The following is a 25,528-nucleotide window of genomic DNA, read 5'->3' on the forward strand; positions in this document are numbered from 1 at the left end:
AAAAAAACAACTCTAGAGCAAAGAATCTTTTAGGTTAAAGATGAAAAGATGACCTGGAAGTTACATGCAACACTTTCATTGGCATCCATAGGCTCAAATGTATTCTCATTGAAGCAACCAGAAGAAAAGCTAGTGTATCTCAAATCTAGTTAGGCAGAAGCTCAATTGAAGCCCCATTGCTGTGGAAGAAGAGAGAACAGTTTTTGATGGACAACAATGGGGCTCTGTCTCAACTTTGTAACACTTTCAGACATAAAATATCTGCCAAATTTGTTATTGACTTTTTGGGTTCTTTATTCTCTCTATCTAGTTACCATGCCAGTGTTGTAATTCTGGCTTTATAACTTGTTGCGTTGAGAACTATTTTTTTAATTTAATCCCAAAGCTATTGATATTATAATGTAATTTCATTTTTTCTTCTTTTTATTTCCTTTTACTATTTTTTATTGCCTTCCTCTTTTATACTTTTCATCTTGTGGCTCTGTCACTTTATAAGATATTATCCTTGTCTGAATAGACAAAGCTGGTTTCAGACAGAAAGAATGACAGACTATATATATATATATATGCACACACACATACATACATATATGATAAACCAGAATATTTCAAATAAAACTAACAAATTAAGAGAAAATAAAACTGTAGTGATCATGTAATCCCACAAAAATCTTCTAGGTCAGTGGTTTTCAAATATTTCTTTTTAAAGCAGAGAAAGCTTTTCTTCCTCTTCTTACCTATCTAAAACACTTAAAATATGAGTTATTCAACTGAAGTAGACCAGGCAGTTTCGGAAGCTGGGTTGTTCAGCTGTCTTATAACTGGCCCCCTTGAAGCCCCAGGACACCGCAGAGCACTGTCCCGGGGTCAGTGCTCTCTGCCTGCTGTGTGGCCTGTGAAGTTAACAGTGTGCCCTCTCTGAGGCCAAGTTCGCTTTAAGAGGCTCCTGGAGGAAAGTCAGTGCACATCTGGGCAGAATAACAAGACATCAAGAGCAACAAGGAAGGTCTTTGGTAAGATGTACCAATATATCCTCATTTTCCCGAGACTGAAGCTTTCTTCACTGCTATTTCTGGTTTCTGTCCCAACTTAGGGTTTCCCAAGAATTTGGGATTCAACTAGTGGAATCTTATTGCCTTGTTGTGAACCTCTGTTACGATGCCTGCTACCTGCCCACCACTCTGCCTCTCAGATTACAGTTTGAGCCTGACTCCCATTCACACTCAGCAGTACGGCAGGCCCGGCAGCCCCTGGAGCCGTCTTGTCTAGCCTTGTCCTGCCATATGTGCCTGCTGGGAAAAGAGTTTCATCACTGCTAATTTGAGAACGCAGTCACCATGCTCCTTGTGGGTGCACTCAGGAAAGACGTGTGGATGTCATCTGACTTTAGCCTAAATGTCCTATACTGTACTGTAATTTTTTTTTTTTTTTTTTTGCCTTTGGGCTTTTCTCTTTACTGGATAAATAAATCTGACACTAATTTGATATTAAGACAAATTATAGAACTGTAAGATTTAGGAATTAGAAAGGAATTTTGAGATCATTGATCGAACACCCTCATTTTATAGCTGAGAACACTGAAGCTTAAAGACGTGAAGTAACTTGCCTGTAGTTACACAGCTAGTTAATAGTGTAGGCATGACTGCCGAGCTACAGAAACAAAGCCCAGTGTGTTTTGTAATACAGCATACTACCTGGAATTGGTCCTTGGTATTTAATAGTTTTAAATAGTTATAAATATTAATATTAGGCCATGAAAAGAGCCCTCATTTTCATAATATATAGTACAAAATACAAATCTTCCCTACAAATGGATGCCATGCCAGTAAAATTAATTTGTCATTTTATCTTCATGTGTTCATTAAATCACTTAATTTAATAAATGTTTAGCAAATGCCTGCCATGTGTGAGATGCTCTGCTGGGCACATGAGAGACTACAAAAGTGGCTAAGACCTTGCTTCTTCACCAAGAGGTTGACAGTCTAAAGAAGAAGACAGATATTCACCTCAGTAACTATAATATAAATCAGACTTTAATAGAGCTGTACTAGAATTTTATGCAAATCACTACAGAAACCTAGTAGAAGCTATGATTAGTTTTGACTTGGGAGTAAGGGTAGCATTGGAGAAGGCATCACAGAAGAGGCAGCATTTGAACAGGGCCTTTTAAGAATGGATAGAATTTCAACAGAGAACAAGTAGAAAATTGCATTCCTGGCAGAGGGAACGGCATGAGCAAAAGTGTGGAAATATACTAGAAATACAGTGGATTATGCCCCTACAATCAAACCCATAAAATTAATTATTTAGGGACTTTCCCGGTGGCACAGTGGTTAAGAATCTGCCTGCCAATGCAGGAGACATGAGTTCGATCCCTAGGCCAGGAAGATCCCACGTGCCATGCACCACAAGTACTGAGCCTGCGTGCTGCAACTACTGAAGCCCATGTGCCTAGAGCCTGTGCTCCGCAATAAGAGAAGCCACTGCACTGAGAAGCCCACGCACCACAACAAAGAGTAGCCCCTGCTCTCCACAGCTAGGGAAAAGCCAACACACAGCAATGAAGACCCAACACAGCCAAATAATAATAATAAATAAATAAATAAAAATAATAAATACTTAAAAAAAAAGAAATCACATAAGAATTACTTAGTTTAGGATTAGTGAGATGGAGTACATAGATGTTTACTAGATGACAGTCACATAACTTGGGTGGATGTTGAGGTTAACTCAGCTTCCTTAGTCTTTCTCAGTCTCACGTAGATGCATTTGCTGGTGGATTCACAGAATCTAGAATATTTTATGTGTCAACTTGGTTAGGCCACAGTACCCAGATATTTGGTCAAACACCAGTCTAGATATCACTGTGAAGGTATTTTTTAGATGAAATTAACATTTCAATCAGTTAGACTTTGAGTAAAGCAGATTACCCTTCATTATGTGAATGGATTTATCCAATCAGAGAAAAAGACTGAGGTCCTCCAAAGAAGATAAAGGAATTTGGCCTCCAGACTGCCTTCAGGTTTGAGCTGCAACATTAGTTCTTCCCTGAGTCTCCAGCCTGCCCTGCAGATATCACACTTGCCAGATTTCAGACTTGTGCCTGTGTATATACACAGCCTATTGATTCTATTCCTCTGGAGAACCCGGACTAATGCAAACACCAAGGGTTTTGAAATAAAGAGTGACTCTTTTAGTCAGTTTTCCCCTATGTGTCAAAATATCAGTGGTTTATAGCAACTATATATATATATATATATTCCTCACTCATAAGTCCATGGGTCAGCTGTGGTTCAGCTAACTTCAGCTTGACTGACTCACCTGAGCTCCAGCGAGCTAGTGTAGACTCCAAGCTTCAGGCTAGATTCAGGTTTGCTCTACAAGTCTTTTTCTTTCTCCTAGGACCAGCAGTTATGCAACTTCTCAGCACCTGTTTTTCTTGTGATAGAGCATAGAAACACAAAAGGATGAGTAGACCCTGGAGTGCAGAGGCCCCATCTATAAACCACAACACTGACACTTCTACCTGTTCCATTGGCCAAGCAAGTACATGGCCAACATCAATGGCATGGAGAAGTAACTCCAGCCACAGCAGGGTTCAATGCAGATCCCTCAGCAAAGAGCACAGAGGCATATTTTTAATCTAGGAAGAGAGCAAAAAATTGGGAACAGTAATTCAATTGACTTGAGGGACCTTGTTGGATATATTTCTGAAAAATAACTGTCAGCTGTGGGAAGGGGGAGTATAAGGAGGCTAGCAGGCATAAACTCTTTCTAGAGCAAGGCAGAAAAGAAAAGGAGTGAGGGAAGGTGGGAGGGATGGGTGAGAAGGGAAAGAAGAGTTTTGATTGGAAATTGAAAAGAGTAGCAGCCAAAGGACTCAACATTATACAACTTCAGAATAAGCATGGGCCTAATTTAGGGTACTGGGGAGGGCAGGGAACAGAGAGTTATTGAAGACATATATATTCAAAACACTACACTAGGCAGTTTACATACCCTATGTCATATGATCCTTACAATACTGCAGTAGATATTATTGTCAGATTTCAAAGTCCATTTTGGAAGAAGGGAACTGAATTGAGAGACATTTTGGAAATCAAATATATAAGACTTGTTGGCCTAATTGGATATGATGGTAAAACAGAAAGGGGAAAGCTAAATGACTCCTAAGTATCTACATGGGCAATGGTATGATGCTTCCCCATTAACTTATTTGGGAAATGTAGAGGCAGGGCCAGTTTGTGAGCTGAAGGAGATACATTTTTGACTTGTGTTGGTGATACTATAGGACATGTATGCGAGATATTTTACAAATGGTTGGAAATTTGTATCTTAGAACTCAAGAAGCCAGTCCTGGAGAAACACTCCAGAAATAAAGGCAAAAAGCATTCCAAGCATGGAAAATGATATTAGCAAAGATATGAACGTGTCTTGCACACACAGTTCATATTCATGGAATGGCTAGCAATTTAGCATACTATTTAGACATACTCATGTGTCTAATCATATGTATTAGTTTACATATAGCAGAGTAGTGTGAGATTAAGTTGAAAAGATATATTTGTACCTGATCTCAGCTGTCAAAGGATGCTGAAATAGGACATTTGGGCTTTTATCACTATAGGTTTTTGTGCAAGGGTTGACTTAAAGAGCCTGGCTTTTTGGAAGACTGATGTAGCATCATGGTATAAGCTGGACCAAAGGTGGGAGGCCAAGTGGAAAACTATTGCTTTAGTTTTTATAAGCACCAACAAGAACCTAAACAGAGTAGTGACAGGAAGAAGGGAAATGAAGGAACAGATGGAAGAACTGCTTTGAAGGAAGTTATTGTGCAGCACAGTAACCATTCTGCATATCATTAAATAAGTGTCAAGTTAACTCTTGTAACTTCATTTGGCGCTAATGGTTTCTTCTCTTCAGGTACGCAGAGCCTTCATAATTTATTGATCATCTGTTCACATATTTTTTAAATAAGGGTTATAATTTCTCTGAGGGTGAGACTCTAACTTGTTCTGTTCCGTACTGTTACACAACATTCATCACAAGCGCTGGCTAAATGTCAGTGAATCCATTCCCAGGTTCTCTTCACTTATGCTTCCTACCCTGCCCCTGGCTCTCATCTTTCCACTGAACATTTCCTTCCCTCTCACCTCCTTAAGGTTGGTCTGGGAGAACTTGCCTCACGGGAGTACCCAGGTTTCTAAGCAGTTTGCAGAAACTGATATGACTTTTTTTTTTTCCAATCCTTCCTTCAAACAAGCTCAACTGATTCTGTCTTTACTATTTTTAATGTTATCACGGACATATCCAATAGCTTTCCAGTTATGTAAAATATTGAAAATTCAGTTCCTATCCATTTAAACCTCCAGTTTTATTTTCTCCTCCCACTCCCACCCCATTTTAGGCTTCCCCCAAGGGACTGGTACCTCTCTCTTTTCTGATTCTAAATTCCCTAGTGCTAGAGAAGGAGAGGTTGGGAGGAAGACATACTTCTTCATACTTATTTGGGTTCGCTTTGCAGAGCTCTGGCGAGTTTCCCATCATTGCTCTTCGGCTAGTGCTGACCATCAACAACCTCTGTGTGGCACGTGGTAACTGGTGCTCCCTCAAAGGAATGGTGTGTGAATGCTTGGGGTGACCGATGGGGACCCTACTGCACCGTTCTCTGGTATGGGATACTTGACTCTACCCCAGCTTGATTCATCAAGACCCTCTAAGCTTGTCCCCAGTATCTGCTGCTGGGGTGGTCAGCTTCTTGGATGGCTAACAGCAAGACCTCGCTGCCAGGCTTTTAACTTCAATTAGAAATCAATCTCTCTTCCTTCCTTCTTTCCCTTTCTACAGTTATTTCCTTGTGTCAACTGGGACAGGCAGGGAGTTTCCTGAGGCTGGGGTGATTCTTCAAGGTAGCAGAGTTGGTTCAACCACCTCTAAATAAGTCCTGGAGACCCCAATATTTTTGTAATTCTCTGTAGAATATGAAGGTATTTAATAGCTTTGAGCCTCTGCTTTGGGTCCTAGACACCAATTTTACACATATATAACTTCCAGTTATTTGCAACTGCTGCTGAACTTCATTTTGCAAATCCAGGGTTGTCATTTACATTTGTAACTACTGTGTAATAAACACTGAGTTAAGTGTTCTGTGAACAAACACTTAATGAGTAGCTAAAATGAATCAGTCAGTGTAAAAATGAAATGCAAAAGTCTGATGCAGTTAAGACCCTAACGCAAATAATGAATTACACAGCAATGTTAAAACAGAGGACATTTAAACCTCAAAATGGAAAATAGACTGGGGAGTGGAACAATAGAAAAGAGGAAAGGAGAAATGGGAACTTAAAAATGGAGTAAATATAATCCCAGAAGAAAAGAGAGAGAGAAAAGGCAGAAGAAATACTTTAAAATATAATTGCCTTAAACTTTGATTTTTCATGGCTAGGAAAAAAAGAAACAGCTACAGATGACATTTTGGGGGACATTTGGGAAGTGTTAATATGGATTACATATTAGGTAACATAATTTTATCAGTGTTAGATTTCTTGAGGGTGATGATACTCTGCGTAGGAGAATGCCCTTGTTCTTGGGAGATGCTGTTGAAGTATCAAGGGATGAAGTTTCATGATGTCCACAAATGGTTCAGGAGAAGTGTCTTTCGAGTGGTTCATCTAAATTTAAAAACTAGGTGTTGTGTGCACGTGAAGGAGTGAAAGGCAAAAACCAAATATAGTAACATGTTAGCCTTTGGTGAATCGAGATCCCGGGTATGCTGGAAGACATGACCATGTACCACCTGTATCTCCCTTCAAGGAAGGACACTTGCCCAGCATCAGGGAGAGTGGTCAGCAGAGAGCCTCCAGCTGTCAGCATCTCCAGGGTCTGCCTCCATGGCAGAGAGCCCTCACCAGAGCATGCTCCTCCCAGGGCAGCAACATCCAGGGTCAGAGAGGCGGAGCACAAAGTCCTGTTCATATCTGCCCTGCCCGGGACACTCTAATAGCCTAAACTGTGCCAGGGCTCCCCAAAGTGTTCCCAGAGGCGCCATCAAGCCCCATCACAGTTTGGCCCCTGTTCTGTCCAGCCCTGCTTCCTCATCCCTCCTTTCACAGATATTGATTCCTAATAAACACTTTGCACCCTCCTCCAAAAAAAAAAAAGGAGTAAGGGGAATCTCACACATGAGAACACTGCATGGTGACAGAAAGCCTAACATGTTTGAGATTAAAATCTGAATCCCTGATGCCTAACTAATCTTTTCTCTGCTCACAAATCAGAATCATATAGATTTCCATTAATATTTATCTCCTTGAATCTGAAGGAAGAGGAAAATCTATGTTGTGTGTTGCCCAGTTTTGCTGTTCCCATCATGAATTTCACTGAAGGATCACATCAAGTTGATGAGGTGCCAGCTACCCTTGATAACAGAAGTATAGATGTTATGGTATGGCATGCAAAGCAGCACAAGTCTTAGGAGTGAGTTACTTCAGAAACCAAGAACTGCAAATTCAACTAAAATTTCAAATAAAAGCCAAAAGACTAGAATAATCCATTCGAAATTTTAAAGCCAGAAGTTTCTCTTGCTTAAATTACTTTCACACTCCAATTTAAACTCAGAAACATTATGTTGCTGTCACACTTCTTTGTTCTCCTAAAGTAAAAAAATAAATCTCTATATAGCTGACAAAAAATAGGAATCTGTCTGCCAGCGAGTTCTCTATTCATGTCTAACATACTGTAGAGTCTATGCAGAACACATGGTCTTTAAACACCCAAAAGCCTCTTCTTCACTGGCTTACCACAGCAGTATGTTTCTCCAGCATGTTTGCACTACCTACAGTACATGTCTTGCATAAGCATGAATTCCTTTGGATGTTTAAGTCATGCAGTATTTTCACATGCTTTGATGTTGTGCATATGAGAATTATCATCTACATTTTGGGAGTGCAGTTCCCTGTGCCTTCAGCACTGAATTTAAAACTGCTCAACTGACATCATTTTAAATTCCATCCAACAGAATGCCAATAATTCTACAACAGAAGTTTGACATATTTAGTTCTCTCAAATATGGAGCTGATTTAGCAGCTAAATTGGAAATATCTGGGTGCATTTTTGAAAACTAATTCAGCGTGAAATTATTAATGATTTAGAATTGTGCATAAAGTATTTTGGGTTTACTTATTTTCTTATCCAGAAAGCTCTGTTGCTTCCTATCAGATACATTTCCAAGATGCATTCTGTTGTTGGAACACAAAGTAAACAGCTTAAATTAATCCTAACGTGATTTTCTAATTACAGATGAGACCCATTGGCCATGATGGCTACCATCCCACGTCTGTTGCTGAGTGGCTGGATTCCATTGAGCTAGGTGACTACACCAAAGCCTTTCTAATTAATGGCTACACATCGATGGACCTGTTGAAAAAAATCTGGGAGGTTGAACTTATTAATGTAAGTTGGTCTCTTAAAGACACCTTAGCCATTCAACCCTTGATAATTCCTGTCATAGGTGCGTAATTATTTTTCTTTGTGATTGGACATCTAACAAGGATTTACAGATATACCTTCTGTTTTGAATGTATGTCTCTCTTGATTCTAGTCAAGCTCCACAATCATTGTCTTTTGAAGTTTTGGTGTGGGGATTAAGAGGACTCTCAGGGTGTTTAACATTATTTCAGAAAAACTTCCCAGCAGTTTTAGGCTTTCCGTTTTAGGAAATTTTGTCACTTTAGAATATGGACATGATGACAAAGACTTCCACTCTATTTTTTGTTCTTATTCATTTTTAAACATTAAAGTCATCACTTTTAGCTTTCTCTGTTATGTTTCCTTGTCTCTATTCCTTAACTGCATATATAAACCCCATACTTGAAGAGACTGCTTTTTTCTTATTATATAAGCTCCTGTAATATCAACATTTTATTTTCCAGGGCTAAGATTATATCTAATCTTAAATTGTTTGTTTTATTCATACACTTGGCATAGATTTTCTATAAAAACTGGCCAACATATGTTGTCATGTATTCAAGCCCAAAGAGATCAAGCAAATCTGTTTAACTGATTTTGATACTGATAATTTTCTCATTTTATTTTTACTGCTCTTTTATTTCTAATGGCATAAAGGAATGAATGAGATGAAAAGATAGCATAATTATCATGCCTTCATATTTTATTTGGCAACATGAACATTTCAAAAGTGAGAAGTCATTTAATCTTTTAGATCATTTCTTAGATTTAAGTTTTATATTCTAATAGCTGAAAAAAAAGCATTCATAAACTGAAAGACAAAGCTGGTTCTGCTGGTTCAAAAGCACTCTGTTCTAGTATTTATGGCATTTTCTCTCCAAAAGTCCAGTCTCTATGTACTGAATGTCATTAATTATTTTAAATGATGGTTAATTAGTAGCAGCTAATTATTCTTTGCTTTTAAAAGCCTGTCTTGAAAATATTATATTCTCTGGAACATCTATAAAAACTGTTCTCTAATCTAAAAATCACTTTAAATGGACAAATTCTTGGCTCATGCTTCTAATTTGCTACCCAGCTTTCTGTTCTTATCCTTTCACAAAAGCTTTTGTTATTTCAGAAGGAACTCACTATCTGACTAAAAGCCTCTGATTAATTTTGTTGTTAGTCTGTGTGGCAGTAGAAGCAACTGAAACTGTATTGCTTTTTAGTTTCGTCAAGGAGATTTCAGTTCTCCACTGAGAACTCAACACTCATGGCTACTCTTAGCCATCTATTAAAGGGGGATCCTCTATAGATCAGACAAACATGCTTCCAATTAAGTTGCTTCCTAGTCAGTGATAAATATCTCTATGTAACATCTTCTGAATAATATCGCTCCCCACTGGAGAACAAATCCTTAGGATAGATAGCACATGAGTCACTCACCTAAATAGCATTAGCAGTAATCCCTCATTGAAAAGAACAGGTTCCAATAGGACTATATTATAAAATATTTTCATTGAAGCAAAGATCATTAAAGCAAGACTATGTGTCTCTCAAAATTCAAGTACTTGGGCTAACATTTAAGGTGTGGGCTTGGACCCACACTTTCCCCAGTGCTATGTGTGCCATCAGCCTAGAGATCCCCATTCAGTCACTGTGGTGAGGCTTTGTGGATGACTGCAGTGACTGCAGGGCAGTGATGCCGTAAGGGCCTCATGTTTAATGCCAGGGCTCAGGGCATTAAACCACCACCCACAAGGCTTACCCGCCTTGAGCTGGCACAGAATGATAGCCTTATCCACCCATACTGATTCTCGAAGCATTCTCCCTGTAGGTACTTTTGCTGTAACACAATCTGACTCCAATCTGGAGAGAAGTGCCTGTCACAAGCATTGTATCAGAATTGGAAGACATAGTCATTGTGTTTTAAACCTTGAGGCCAAAGTTCTTGGGCCTGGAGTACAACATCTGGATCTAACATCAACTCAGTATATTTTCCTTAAACTGATAGAATTTAAAGTTTGTGATGACTTTATGGGCAAGTTCACACTCTTGATGAGGAGACTTTGCAAGTCATTTAACTCCATAAGTATACTTATTAAGGACAAAAATTATCTGTACCTTTATACTTGGATATCAGAGAAAAAAAAATTTATGCCCTTAAGAGCTGCTATAAGAGTAGTTCATTTCATGGTTTAGGGTTGTAGGGTTTTAAAATGAGAGACAGGCACAATGTGTACCTTCTGGCTTAAAATGCTTTCAGCTGGTCTCAAATTCAAGGCTTTTATTTATCCCAACTAGTGAGGGAAGGTATCCATATGTAAAATAATCTCATATATAATATATGGGATTCTGTAATCCCATAATTAATCCCAGTAATTCTGTATTAAGTACTCATGATTTATTTTTTTATAGCCCAAAAGGAATGTACGGTCACTTTGATTTAGAGCACAGATTTTTAGGGAAGGTCCCATCCTGAACCTTTGTAATGAGTGACTAGTTTTAAGGAAACCCTGTGGCTCCAATAACAGTTATTCTGTGTAGAGTGAGGAGAGACTTGCAGGTGGAAGCTATCTTTGATACAGAGGTCTGCTGAGGAGGACAGAGGATGAGAAGGCTGACTGCTAATGTGATTAGAAATAACCTCAGCATCATTAAATCATATTGATTAAGCCTCCAATTTCACATGGTATTATGCTTGATATTAGACAACTTATAATACATTCTCAGTGAGTATAAATTTATTCAAAGTATTTTCATGAGGAAATAAAAACTGCACAAAGTTGTGACTTGAAAAGTCTAAATACATTTGAAATTGTAATCTTTCAAAAAGTCCCCAAGGATCTTTTTCTTTGTGGAGCATATTATGGCTTTGAAAAACAAGGTTATTCAAATAACCTAATAAAGGTTTTAGTCACAAAGCTACCCAAAATATAGGGATAGGGGAGAGTAGCGGCGATCTTGTATCTGATTAGCAGCATTGTCAGCAGTGGAAACCAAGCATAAAATTTTACGACATAAGGCATTGCCAGTTTTATAGGCCCATGTGTGTCTAGACTTAGAAAATGAAGTCTTTGCCAAGAACTGTTTCCCATATTCCCTAATCTACGCTTCATATTCAGAAGCTGATGTTTCATCAATAGCTGTGTTTTGCCTGTGTCTGCCACGACCATTAATAACATCATTAATATTACATCACTTTTGTTTTGATATTTTAGTGTTGTGTGAATATGTTGAGAGAGATTGTCAGGCAAATGTTTCCCTCTGCAGATGCTAGCTGGGTGAATCTCAAGCCTGAATTACAGTCGTCTACAAAGCCTTGTTAGAATTAAAAACTAGTTAGCAGTGCATAAGTATGTGATTTCCTTTTTTTTTTTTTTTTTTACTCAGAATGTTACTCAGGCCTTGCATATGGTGTTACCAAGTTTACACAACAGTTTCTACTGCTATTGAAAGATCTCAACAGCCATGCCTGGGGGACATTTTAAATAAAAGGGCTGCATGTTTTTTGCATGAAGTATGTATAGATAATTACGAAATCTCTTTGAAATTATCCATTTCCTAAACAACAAAAAAGCATTGCAATTATGAAAAACAATGTTAATTTATTTTTATCACTGTGTACCTACTAAGGGGATTTTGAGTAGATGAAATAAATTGGAACACTGTCCAATTTATTCATTTATGAATATCAACGTAAAACATGTTATTAACTTCTTCCCATTAGTTTTACTGTTCATTTTTTACCAAGGAAATAATTCTAGTCCAGGCTCAGGGTCTCCTACAATATTGATAATGATAAAAGTACCCACTGAAAGAACAAAATAAAATGCAGGCTTCCGTGCATTCTTAAATCTCTGCACGGAAGTACAAGAATAGCTTTAAAAGTCCAGCTCCAGCAGTTGGTTGTGTTTTAAATACCTTTGGGTAGAAACAAATAAAATAATTAAGGTAGCAATACCCATATGCGTCCCATGGAAATCATTTGGACTTATTTTTGTAACAGTAAATTGATTAGCAGATCATTTGCTTTTTGCCTAATTGCTGCTGAAACTATACTTACATCACTCTTTTGCTTAGGGCTGTCAAATTTCTTTTTTGTTTTTTTATTTTGCAATGTTGTTGTTTCCATTTCTCCCTGCCCAGGGAAATTTTGTGATAATCTAATCACTTGGAGATATACTAAGAAATTTTCAAAGTTAACATTCTAATTTTGTGTTAAATCTTTAATAAAGTGACTTTGCTTGAAATACTGTAGAAATATAGTCCTATCAGCGTCAAATTTAGACTCATTACTTGCTTTGATGTTTTTATTTCATAATCAGAATTATAGTTACACTATTCTCTGCCATACTATCATTGCTATAACTGCAATTAAATTTACTCCCTAAAAGTTTTTTTGCATTGTGTCTGTGAGTGTGTGTTTGTATGTGTGTATGCTGGATAAATGCAAATAATAACTTATACTCTCAACCAAGAAGAATAATTACCAAATTCACAAATTGCAGGGGAGGAATGGGGAGGAGAATATTATAATTCCATTTCCAAACCAATTATTTTAAGTAAAAGGTTATGCTTTCACTATAAGACATTAATAAATGAGAAAAATATTCATATTTCCACACCAGGGAGGCTACATCAGTCAACACTTCAAATGTTAACAACTTTAATCAAAGCCAAAGGCTTTAACTAAATAACTAGATATGAGTGTTCAAGTGTAGAGCAAACTTCATAAATTATCTATGGACTTAAGCATTTAATTTATACTCATAGACAGTACAGCTGGCTCTTCACAAGCCTTCAGGACAGCTAGACACAGTCTCTGGGCTTCAAACTTTTTCTGACATGTATGTATCAGGTAAAATCTCTGGACTCTACCTCCCCTACTCACTGCCTCTAAATTGCAAGCTTTTCAAGGGATTCTCTGGAAGCTTCCCTCACTTGGCCCGAGTTTTGGAAAAAGCACCCTTCTCCCTTCCTCATATGAGATGAACAATCCTCTTCGAAATAAATACTCACTTCCAAGTGATTTTTAGCCCTTTCACATATGGCATGGAGGCTGATGATGGGCTAAGGCTGGTATCATCGATTCCACTGTCTTTCAGCACGTTTTGTGTATCTGCACCTATCATGCTGCTCTCAACTTTGGAGCCTTGACCTAAACTGAGATAAAGTTATATCAGAATAAAATGCACTTAAACACTAAAACTTCATTGGAAGAAATGTAGCTTTTCTTTTGCATTTAAAGTGAATTTGCATTCTTATAGTGCGAACTGTTGATACCGGAATTAGTAAACACACACGCGCACACACACACACACACACAGAAAGTAAACAAGGCATGTGGCCCTGAAGAGACAGTCTAGATACTCAGCAACAAATTAACTTCATAAATAACTGAAACCCTCCGATTATAGCCATTAATGACTCATCTCTGTGCAAAAAGGAAAATCATGTTCTGAGTATCTAGAAATTTCTACCTTAAAAAAGTTATCTTAGTGGACATCATTGTTTTTTTCCCCACCCAGATTTCATTCACTCTTCTCCTGATTAAAATAGAAGCATTTCAAATTTCCTCTGAAGAAGGCCACCTCCACCCTTCCACATTCCATGCCTGAACATACTAGCCAGATCTAAGCCAAGCTCAGCATTCCAGCCTTTTCTGCCACTCTCTTGGGCTACAAGTATTCTTCATCAGGACCCTTATTAAGCCTTCATAATTGGAGGCTCCCATACAAAATGAAAATATGGGGTCTCTTGTTCAAAAATTATTTAAAAATTTAAGACAATGGCAGAAGAATAACCAAGCACAGATTCCTTTGAAGCACAGATCCTTCTACAGCTACACAGGTCACACACCCGTGGAGCTATCCCTGCTCTTCATTCCCTTCTATATAACCCTATCTCCATCTGCTGTCATTTTCCTTCTACCTGAAGGTCTTCCTTTCACATTTTTTGTAGTGGAGGCTACTGGTAAAAAGACTTTATTTTGCCTTTATTTTTGAAAGATATTTTCGCTGAATATAGAATTCTAGAGTTAACAGTACTTTAGAGATGTTGATCCACCATCCTGTCTTATGCATTATTTATGATAAGAAATCTGCTGTTATCCTTTCCTTTTTGGTTTTGTTGTTGTTGTTTCTCTGTATATAATGTGTCGTTTTTTCCTCTGGCTGCACTTAATGGTTTTCTCCTTATCACTGTTTTTTTTTTTTTTTTTAATTTTATTTATTTATTTATTATTTGGGGGGAGGTACACCAAATTCAATCATCTGTTTTTATACACATATCCCCGTATTCCCTCCCTCCCTTGACTCCCCCACACCCTCCCTCAATATCACTGGTTTTTAAACAAATTGATTATGATATACCTTGTTGTGGTTTTCTTCATATTTCTTGTGTGTAAAGTTTTTTGAGCTTCTTAGATATGAGGTCTATAGTTCTCATCAATTTTGGAAAATTTCTTGTCGTTATTTCTTTTTTTGTTTGTGTCCTGTGAAATTCTTATATTTCTTTTTTCCCTTCCACTCTTCAAAACTTTTTTATAGAGGGAAAACATACACACAAAAATCCGTATATAAGTGTGCAGCTAAATGATTTTTCACAGAAAGAGCACATACATGTAACTAGCACCCAATACAACGGATAGTTACCAGCACCCAGAAGGCCCCTCATGGCCCCTTCTCATCACTAGTATTTCCATGACTCCCAAAGCAGCTACAATCCTTACGTCTAAGAGCAGAGCTCAGTTTGCTTGTTTTTGTATGTTCTTACATGGAGTTTCTTTCATTTACATTACACTGCATGTAGTTGTAGAACTGTTCATTCTCTATCATTGTTGTGAAATATCCTCAGCTTGTTTTTACAGCTTTATTTTGATATGATTCACATATGATACTATTCACTCATTTATAGTGTACAGTTAATCCTTTTTTAGCATATTTACAGAGTTACGCAACTATTACCACAATCGCTTTTTTTTATTGTGGTCAAAAACACATAAAATTTGCCATGGTAACCATTTCTAAGTGTACAGTACAGTAGTGCTGCACTCAATATGCATATGAGTATACGCATATTGTTGTACAACAGATCTCTAGAACTTTTTCATCTTGCAAAACTGAAACTCTATATCCACTGAACTCTCCTATCCCCCTTCCTCTAACCCGTGGCAACCACCATTCTACTTTCTGTTTCTAAGAGTTTGACTACTTTAGTTACCTCATATAAGTGGAATCATGCAGTATTTGTCCTTTTGTAACTGGCTTATTTCTCTTAGCATAATGTCCTCAAAGTTTATGCTTGTTATAGCATATAACAGGATTTTCTTCTTTTTAAAGGCTGAATGTATATATCATTTTCTTTAGCCATTCATATGTTGATAGACATTTGGGTTCCCACTCCTTGACCATTATGGATAATGCTGCAGTGAACATTGGTGTACAAATAGCTCCTCGAGATCCTATTTTCAATTCTTTTGGATATATATCTAAAAGTAGGATTGCTAGATCATATGGTAATGCTGTTTTTAAATTTTTGAGGAACCTCTAAATTGTTTTTCACTGTGGCTGCATCATGGTCATTATTTCTTTTTGTTTTCTTTTCCATGGCTTTTATTTCTTTTTTAAAAAATTGGGATATAGTTGATGTACAATATTATATGTTACAGGTGTACAACATAGTGGTTCACAATTTTAAAGGTGATACTCTATTTATAGTTATTGTAAAATATTGGCTATATTCTCTGTGCTGTACAATATATCCTTTTAGCTTATTTATTTTATACATAATATTTTGTACCTCTTATCCCGTACCTCTATCCTGCCCCCTCTTTCTCCTCTCCCCATTGGTAACCACTAGTTTGTTCTCAATATCTGTGAGACAGTTTCCTTTTTGTTATATTCACTAGTTTGTTTTATTTTTTACATTCCACATCATGCAGTATTTGTCTTTCTCTGTCTGACTTATTTCACTTAGCATAATGCCCTCCAAGTCCATCCATGTTGTTGAAAATGGTAAAATTTTCCTTCTTTTTTTCACTTAGCATAATGCCTTCCAAGACCATCCATGTTGTTGAAAATGGTAAAATTTTCCTTCTTTTTTATGGCTGAGAAGTATTCCATCTTCCTTCTCTATTCATCTGTTGATGGACATTTATGTGGTTTCCATATCTTGGCAATTATAAACAATGCTGCTATGAACATTGGGCAGTATAAAATATTGTTTTCTGCCTGGCCTTCTCTCTACTCTCCTTTGGAAACTTTAATCACATGTATATTGGGCCATTTAAAGTTGAACCACAACTCACCAATACTCTGCTTATTTGTTTCAATATTTTTTCTCTCTGTGATTCATTTGGATAATCTCTATTGTTGTGTCTTCAAGTTCACTTATCTTTTCTTCTTGTGATATCTAATCTGCCATTATTAACATCCAGTGTACTTTTAATCTCAGAGAGTATAGTTTTCATCTCCAGAAGTTAGACTTCAGTCTTTATTTTCCAGGTCTCTATTTAACATTATCAATCTTTTCTCTAACCTGTGAACATAAAGAATGTGGCTGTAATAACTATTTTAATGCCCTTCTCTTCTAATTCTAACATCTGTGTCAGTTTGGGGTCAGTTTCAATTGATTGATTTTTCTCCTCAATGTTCTTGACATGCCTGGTAACTTTTATTACATGTCAGACATTACGAATTTTACCTTGCAAGGTGCTGGATATTTTTGTATTCCTATAAATATTCTTGAGCTCTGTTCTCAGACACAGAGAAGCTCCTTGGGTATACTTTGATCCTTTCAGGCCTTGCTTTTAAGATTTGTTAGGCAAAACCAGAGCACCATTTAGTCTATGGCTTATACTTTCATACTACTGAGGCAAGATGCTTGTGAGTATTCTAACAATGCCCAGTGAATTTCCAGGTTTCCCAGTCTGAATAGTGCAAACTACTATCAACCCTGTTTGAGCTCTAAGTACTACTCCCAATAATCTTTTCTGGTACTGTTTTTTTTTTTTTTAATATGGCCTCAGATAGTTTCCTCATATGCATGTGCTGATCAGCACTCTGTCCTCTCTAGTACCCTGTACAGAAAAGTCTAGCCACTTTAAACTCTCACCTCCATCTTCTCAATTCAAAGAGGCTTCTGGGCTCCCTGGCTTCTTCTTTCCTGCCTAATGGCCTTGAGAATTCTCTCAAGATGGTAAACTAGGACAATTTTATGGTTCACTCTGTTTCTTATCTCTCAGAGATCAATTTCCTTCATTGCTTCATTCCAGTGTCTGAAAAAACTAGTGTTTGATATAATTTGTCCTCATTTTCAGCAGGGGTGGCAGCAGGGGCACTGAGAAAGGGGGGGATAAATCCAGTCCCTGTTAATCCAGAGGCCCAAGTCCAAACTACTTACTTTAATCCCTGTAGGCTAGGGCCCCATACCTAAACAACCGAGTCACAATCTTTGGTGATGGCATTTGGGTATCGGGAGTTGTTTTTAAAACTCCCCAGGTGATTTTTTATATACATATAAATTTATTTATTTATTTTTTATTGGTTGCATTGGGTCTTCATTGCTGTGCATGGGCTATCTCTAGGTGCGGCCAGTGGGGGCTACTCTTCGTTGAGGTGCGTGGGCTTCTCATTATGGTGGCTTCTCTTGTTGTGGTGCATGGGCTCTCAGCGCACAGACTTTGGTAGTTATGGCACATGGGCTCAATAGTAGTGGCTCGAGGGCTCTAGAGCACAGGCTCAGCTGTTGTGACACACGGGCTTAGCTGCTCTGCAGCATGTGGGATCTTCCCAGACCAGGGCTTGAACCCGTGTTCCCTGCACTGGCAGGTGGACTCCCAACCACTGCACCACCAGGGAAGCCCCATCCCAGGTGATTTTAATGTGCAGCCGGGGTTGGAAACCACTGCTATTAATCAGTGGGAGCCATTAAAGGGATTTTAATTCGGAGAATGACATGATCAGAAGCAGTAGGCAGGGACCGGAAGCTGACACACTTAAGAAGGAAGAGCTGACTCTGAGGGAAGTAGGAGCTGAGTCAGCTGATTCTGCTCTACAGCTATTTCTAGCCATGAATGTATTAGGCATGACAGCAAGAAAACCTGTGTGCCTCCTTAGAACCTGAGGGTGTCTCTGAATTTGGAGTCCATAAATATAGAGTCAGTTTTCATCATAACCTCATGTATCAAGAAGAGGGCAAATTACAGTCAGTATTCAAAGGAGGCAAGGACAAATACAATACCTTTCAGAAATGCTTTTCAATAGTGGCTAAAATTGTTTCAGTTTGACCCTTAAAAGGCCCAGCCTTGGTTATGTGAAAATTTTACTTATGTTTATAAAGTAAATGGTAGGACAGATGGTGTGTGTCAGTGTTTCAAATGCACCCTCTCTTCTTGTATCTTTATTTTAGAATCAGGTCACTTGACTTTGAATCCTATATCTGCCACTCAGTATGTGGCCTTAAAAAAGTCACTTATCAACTCTTGGTCTCAGTTTCTCCTTTTTAAGTAGAAGATAATAATATCTGCTCCGCTGGCTTCATAGGTTTCCTGTGAGACTCAAAATCACAAGAGAGCTTTTTATTATCTGTCTCTTTCTCTCCTCTCCCTATTGCTTATTTTCTTTTGCGTCTATCTTTTTCTTTCTTTCTCCCCCAGATCCCTCTCCCAGCTTTAGGCTGGGAGCTGGCCGCCTCCCTAGGAGCATGCTTTCACAGCGTAGCTGCCGTTTGCTTCTCGCTCTCAGTGCTCACTCGTGTTAGAACGTAGAGAGCCGTCCTGTTTACTGTGTAGACTGTGGCCTCCAGAAATCACTGCTCAGCCTCACTCTTCCCCCACTCCCAACTCCAACCGCTTCCCTCTGCCTTGGCCTCTCAGGCTCCCAGCACTGCTTAGTGCTGCCCAGAATATTTCCACTCCTGGAGTGGATGAATGTGAGAGGAATGACTCTCAGCTTCGTGCAGAAGCATTCAGGATAAACCTGCAGAGAGCCTTTCCCCTCCCACCCCCACCCCCACCCTTTTTTCTTCTGACTATGCTTAGGTATGGAATTGCTAGTGTCTTTTTTCCCCCAACTACATAGCATTGGTCCTTGACTCTCAGCAACGCAGTTCTCTTTATTCTTGAAACAAACGACTTTGGGGCAGAGCACAGTAGTGGCTTAGAGGTTAGGGATGTACTCATCCTCAACTGACTGTCCGTGATCTTAAATCCTTCTAAAATCTGTTCCAAAGTTTCAGCTTGACAGTCCATAGGCGTGGGCACGTCTGACTTTGTTTTGAAGTAGTTCAGTGTCTCCTTTTCATTGAAACCGTTCCATTTCCATATATATTTCAGTAATTATAATAAAGTCAGTTAATTTTTTATTCTGTATTTTGCTCAGATTTCTAATATGACATGAGGACTTTTGTTGCTTTAACTCTTTTCTGGAGTTTAGGGCAGAGCCTGTTGCTAAGGAGACATTTGTGTTGCAGTTAAGTAGGTAAATAAACTGGCTCTGTGCTTTTAGGAGCTTTAAGAGGGGGAATATTCTAATGAATTATTCTATAGTGTAGAAAATAAAAAAGGAAAAAAATCCTCTGTAAAATGCAAATACAACATTTTTCATGCTATCCAGATGGAGAAATGCTTTGGTTCTTCCTTGGGAGTAGATCTGAGATTATATTGAAAAGATAAGCCTCTACCTCTGAGATGAAAGGAAAGCCAAAGGGGTCTTTTTGTTAGAAGAAAACTATTTAGAATTTTGAAGCCTGACATACAAGCCGCCATGGAAGAGACTGACAATAAACATGAACACTCAGAGTAAATCATAAAGGTTAATTTACCGCCAAAGTAAGTGTATAAGAGTAATGTTAGAATCTACCCATTATAAAAAATAATTCAAAGCTGGGGAGAAGAGAGATGAGATAGATGATTTTGTAGCTTAGGATTTATATCTGCTTTAAAGATGTTTAAGGTTGATTTAGAATTTAAGTTTACCTATTTTACTAAAGAGATGTATTATGTCAGATTGGATATCTGCGGTCTCAAATTATTTTTGAACTCAAGTGAAGAGCTGTTAACTTGAACTTGAAAGCGTGTAAATTCCTTACTGCACAGATCTTATGTCTGGCACCCTACCGCCACCTGGTGGCAGCATACCTAAAGTACAGGGCAAGTGACAATCTACAACAATTCTTTAATGCAGAAACTAACTGCAAAAGAGAAATTAATCAGTGCCAGTTTTATATAAATTCCTGTTTCTAATATTAGTATAATAAAACATGAACCAGAAGAGTTTTATTCTTGTAGGCATCAAACAGCAAATTCAAGCACCATATACCTAAAATTGTTTAACAAAATGGGAAAAGCCCTCTAATGTGCATTCCACCAATTAAATTAATTTGGGATAACAGTGCCCTTTTAAGTGTGTGTGTGTGTGTGTGTGTGTGTGTGTGTGTGTGTGTGTGTGTGTGTGTGTGTTTAGCATAAACACATATACATATTCTTTAGTAGAGTCTTACTTTTTTTTTCTCTTTTATGTTTTTAAGCTCTTTATTGGAGTAAAATTGCTTTACACTGTTGTGCTGGTTTCTGCTGTACAACAAAGTGAATCAGCTGTATTTATACATATATCTCCATATCCCCTCCCTCCCGTGACTCCCTGCCACCCTCCCTATCTCACCCCTCTAAGTCATCACCAATCATCGAGTTGATCTCCTTGTGTTATGCAGCAGCTTCCCACTAGCCATCTATTTTACATTTGGTGGTAAATATATGTCCATGCTACTCTCTCACTTAGTCCCAGCTTCCCCTTCGCTCCCCCTCACCACCCCGAGCCCTCAAGTCTGTTCTCTGCATCTGCATTTTTATTCTTGCCCTGCCACTGGATTCATCAGTACCATTTTTTTAGACTCCATATATATGTGTTAGTATATGGTATTTGTTTGTCTCTTTCTGGCTTACTTCACTATGTATGACAGACTCTAGGTCCATCCACCTCACTACAAATAACTCAATTTCATGCCTTTTTATGGCTGAGTAATACTCCATTGTATATATGTGCCACATCTTCTTTGATTAGATTTCCTAAAACTTGAATAGGATCATTACCTTTTTTAAAATTCTACTTCGTAGTAGCTGTGAGGAAAAAATGTAATAAGCATTTTAATAAGCATTTTACAGTCCTTACCCTTACCCTCAAAAGAATTTCCAGACTAATGGAGAAGATGGCCTTTTTTTTTTTTTTTTTTTTTTTTGGCTGCGTTGGGTCTTCACTGCTGAGTGCAGGCTTTCTCTAGTTGCGGTGAATGGGGGCTTCTCATTGCAGTGGCTTCTCTGGTTGTGGAACATGGACTATAGCAGGCTTCTGTAGTTGTGGCTCATGGGCTCTAGAGAACAGGCTCAGTAGTTGTGGCACACGGGCTTAGTTGCTTCATGGCATGTGAGATCTTCCTGGACCAGGGATTGAATCCATGTCCCCTGCCTTGGCAGGCAGATTCTTAACCACTGTGCCACCAGGAAGTCCCAAGATAGCCATTTACATTGACTATAAGAAGAGTAGTATTAGAAGGAGCTAAGTATAAAAGTGGTCTTTGCATCCCAAATTGAAACACAGGGTCTTTTCCTGATTAGGGGATGGAGGTGGGCAGGAGAAAGTGTGAGGTGGAAGAACCAGTAGAGTAAATGGCAAGCATCAATGGGAAAAGCACAGGGTCTAAAAACAGTCTTCCAGGGTTTGACTCCCAACTCTATTTCTTATCGTTTTACCACTTTGCGCAAATCACTTAACCTTCTCTAAGCTTCAATTTCCTTGCATCTAAATTTTGTGTAATAACATTATCTGTCTTCTAGATAATAGTGTTGTCAGGATTAAATAAAATAATGTAGTAAAGCATTTTGCACAATGCTTTGCAAATAGCACTCAATTTTTGTTTAATGGAGTCCAAATGGAGGGGCAGTTTCCAAGTTCCTAAGATTTATGGGAAGCATTATCTGTTATCCATTGCCATAGCAATACTTTGCAACAAACTGTCTGAAAATACAGTGGCTTAAAGCAATAAGCATTTGTTTCGCTCAGGAATCTGTGGGTCATTAATTTCGGCTGGACTTGGCTGGAAATTTCTTCTGATCCCAGCTGGCTCCCTCACATCAGGCAGGTGGCTCTGATCTGCTGAGATATGAGTGTCAAGTCACCTGGGATGGTCTCAGCTGAGACAACTGGGGCAGCTCAGCTCTACTTCTTGTGTCCCTTCATCTAACATGCTCTTCCAGGCACATCCTGTAGCAAGGACAGAGAGAAACGAAAACGTGCAAGCATGTTGTCGGGCCTCCCCTTGCCTCATATCTGCCAACAATTGGCCGAAGGAAGCTATGGAACCAACTCAGAATTAAGTTGAAAGGGGAGGAAGTATTTCACCTCATGGTATGATGAGCTGAAATGCATATAGTAAATGCCTTGGATGCAAGTCAGGATGAAAAATTAAGACCATTAGTTCAATCAATCCATCACGAAAGAGAAGTTTTGATTAGAGAAAAGAAGAGAGGATTTTAGAATTATAGATGGTCTTATCATTGTTTCTAAGCCTCCAATCTGAATATGTGAAATCAAAACCATCTCAGAAAATATAAAATAATTAGTGATGCTAAGCCCACAGGAAGAAAAAAAAGATTTGGATAGGGCTTAAATGTATGGAAAATTTGTGGACAACCAACATTCAACAACTAGAGTATAATTACTTAGATGATAAACACACTATGATGATGGATTTGCTAGAGCTATACAAAGCTGAAAATTGTTGAATTAATTGACTGTCAAATGAAATTATTTCAGAAAATTAAATACTGAAGTATTTTTCTAATGGAGGATCATTTTCATGCCTTGCTCAGACACTTGTTGCACACTGACTCTTTGATCAAAGTGGAACTGCAGCAAATACTTCTTTAATTGAATGTGGTTCCTTAGGTAGCTGACTCCTCTATACAGGAACAGGGAATAACAGCAACAAATAGCAATAATCAGACCTCTAACTTCCCCTTCATTAAATGTCAATTTTGCTCAAGATTTTGTCCTTAGATCTCCTTTCGCCAATGCTAGGCTCTTGGACAGTATCACCTATGGAAAGGCTTCAACTGGCACCTTCAAGTAGATGGCGGCCAAGTACATGTCTGTGGCTTTATTCCAGAGATCCAGGCTTCCAGTTCACACGACATTTCAAGTTTATTATCCGCCTTCTTGCTCTCAGTGAAGAAGAGGAGCTGTGGAGTCATGGAGAAGACTGGGCTCTGGTGCTAAACCACCGGGATTTGCATCCTGGTTCTGCCTTTATTATCACGATTGTTAACCACTATGAACTCCATCTGGGTATAGATATATTTCGTTCAGTCCTGTATCCCCAGCTCCTAGAACAGCGCCTCACACGCAGTAGGTAGCAAATAAATATTTGCTGATTGACCTAAGGATGCTTATGCGTAAAGCAATGTTCTGTGCTTAAAGTATACTGAGATATTTCATCTCATCTTAACCCTATGAGAGTCTCACTGTTGCCAATACCATTTTATAGATTGCCATGGATTGAATGTTTGTGTCCGTGCAAAATTCATATCTTGAACCCTTAATCCCAATGTGATGGTGTTTGGAGGCGGGCCCTTTGAGAGGTAATTAGATCATGAGGGCGGAGCCCTCGTGAATGGGACTAGGGTCCTTATATGAAGAAACCAGAGAACTAGCTTACTCTCCCCATCGTGTGAGGACATGGCAAGAAGCCAGCCATCTGCAACCCAGAGGAGGGCCCTCACCAGAACCTGACCATGCTGCACCCTGACCTCAGCCTTCCAGCCTCCAGAAACTGTAAGAAATTAATTTCTGTTGTTTATGCCACCCGGTTTGATGGTAATTTGTTACAGTAGTCTGCTCTGACTAAAACACAGGTGACGTCGTGTCTGAAAAGAACTGGTTGAGTTTTGTTGAGAAAAGCCACCAGTCCTTCCTGTTTCACATTCACAAGTGTCCTGTGCTCTGAAAGCAGTTGGTCGAGGCTGGTCTTGAAACAGAGACGTATCCGACAATAGAATGAGTACCCACAATCTTTTCTCTCGTCTCCTCAGCCTTACAGGGAAATTCTCTAACAGCGTCAGCCATGCGGCTGCCTGAGGAAGCTTCGTGTCTTACTCGCGGCGGCCGCTAGGTGACACATGTGGCTCAAGATGAACAGGAGTGCAGTTTCCGGGGTGCACTGCTGTGCACATCTGCATCACCACCACCGCGCACACGTGCGCGCACACCTACGGGGCGGGGGCTGTCTTTTACCACCTCCCCAGTGCCAAAAATGAATTACCAGCTTCCCTTCAGAAATTGTACTAAAGGAGGAGGAAAGCCTGTGCCTCGACCTACTTCATGCGTGGTCCTTGGAAGCCTAGAGTGGCAGGAGGAGGAGGAGGAAGGACTCAGTAAGCAAGGCAACCCCCGGTTGGTATCCTCCCTGCCGCCACCCTCCCATCTCCCGCCAAATAGATAAACAGATCATCCCTCACACGTGTGTCTCCTTGAGACTGGCTGCAGCAGAGAAGAGCAGGTTACCATGTGAATGTCCTCTGAGAGAGCTAAACCTAATAGTCATTCTGAACTACTGTGATCAGAAAATCAGCTGACGTATAGCCTCACCCGGAAGGGTAGGATTTGGAGCTTTGAATATAGAGAAAGAGAAGGGGGGGATTCAGGACAAATTTAGAAATACAGGCAAGCACCAGAGGGAAAGCAGGCTTGGGTGGCAAAGTGAAAAGAGGGTGGATTCAGGGTTGAGCCAGATTCAAGTGCTGTTTCCTTAACTCCTCTGAGGCAAGACACTTAGCCTTTATAACAGCTCCTATGTTTGTTTTGGTTCATCCTCATCACCCCCATCCCTGCCAGACACCAGACTCCTTGAGGATCTGACCTCAGAAGGCTCAGCTGTGTATCCACCCCCAGCACCCTATACACAGTGAGTGCTAGATAATATGCACTCTTTGAATTTCTGCCAGGGAAGAGTGGGGAAAGATACAGAAGGAGCCACAGGAGACAAGGTTGTCAGAGTCAAACTTCACCTCCTTGACAGTGGAAGG

At 39.1% G+C, this 25,528-nt stretch overlaps 1 protein-coding gene across 15 annotated transcripts in view; it reads left to right on the forward strand.

Moving 5' to 3' along the window:
• ANKS1B (ankyrin repeat and sterile alpha motif domain containing 1B) overlaps positions 1-25,528 on the forward strand; it is a 1,070,894-nt gene that overhangs the window by 763,318 nt on the left and 282,048 nt on the right. For all 15 annotated transcript variants that reach the window (XM_057741211.1, XM_057741212.1, XM_057741213.1 and 12 more), the window contains one exon: positions 8,299-8,451. In XM_057741211.1, coding sequence (XP_057597194.1) covers positions 8,299-8,451 — 153 coding nt within the window. The remainder of the gene's footprint in view (positions 1-8,298; positions 8,452-25,528) is intronic.

The sequence above is a fragment of the Hippopotamus amphibius genome, chromosome 7 (genome assembly GCF_030028045.1).
Source record: "Hippopotamus amphibius kiboko isolate mHipAmp2 chromosome 7, mHipAmp2.hap2, whole genome shotgun sequence".
Lineage (NCBI taxonomy): Eukaryota > Metazoa > Chordata > Mammalia > Artiodactyla > Hippopotamidae > Hippopotamus > Hippopotamus amphibius.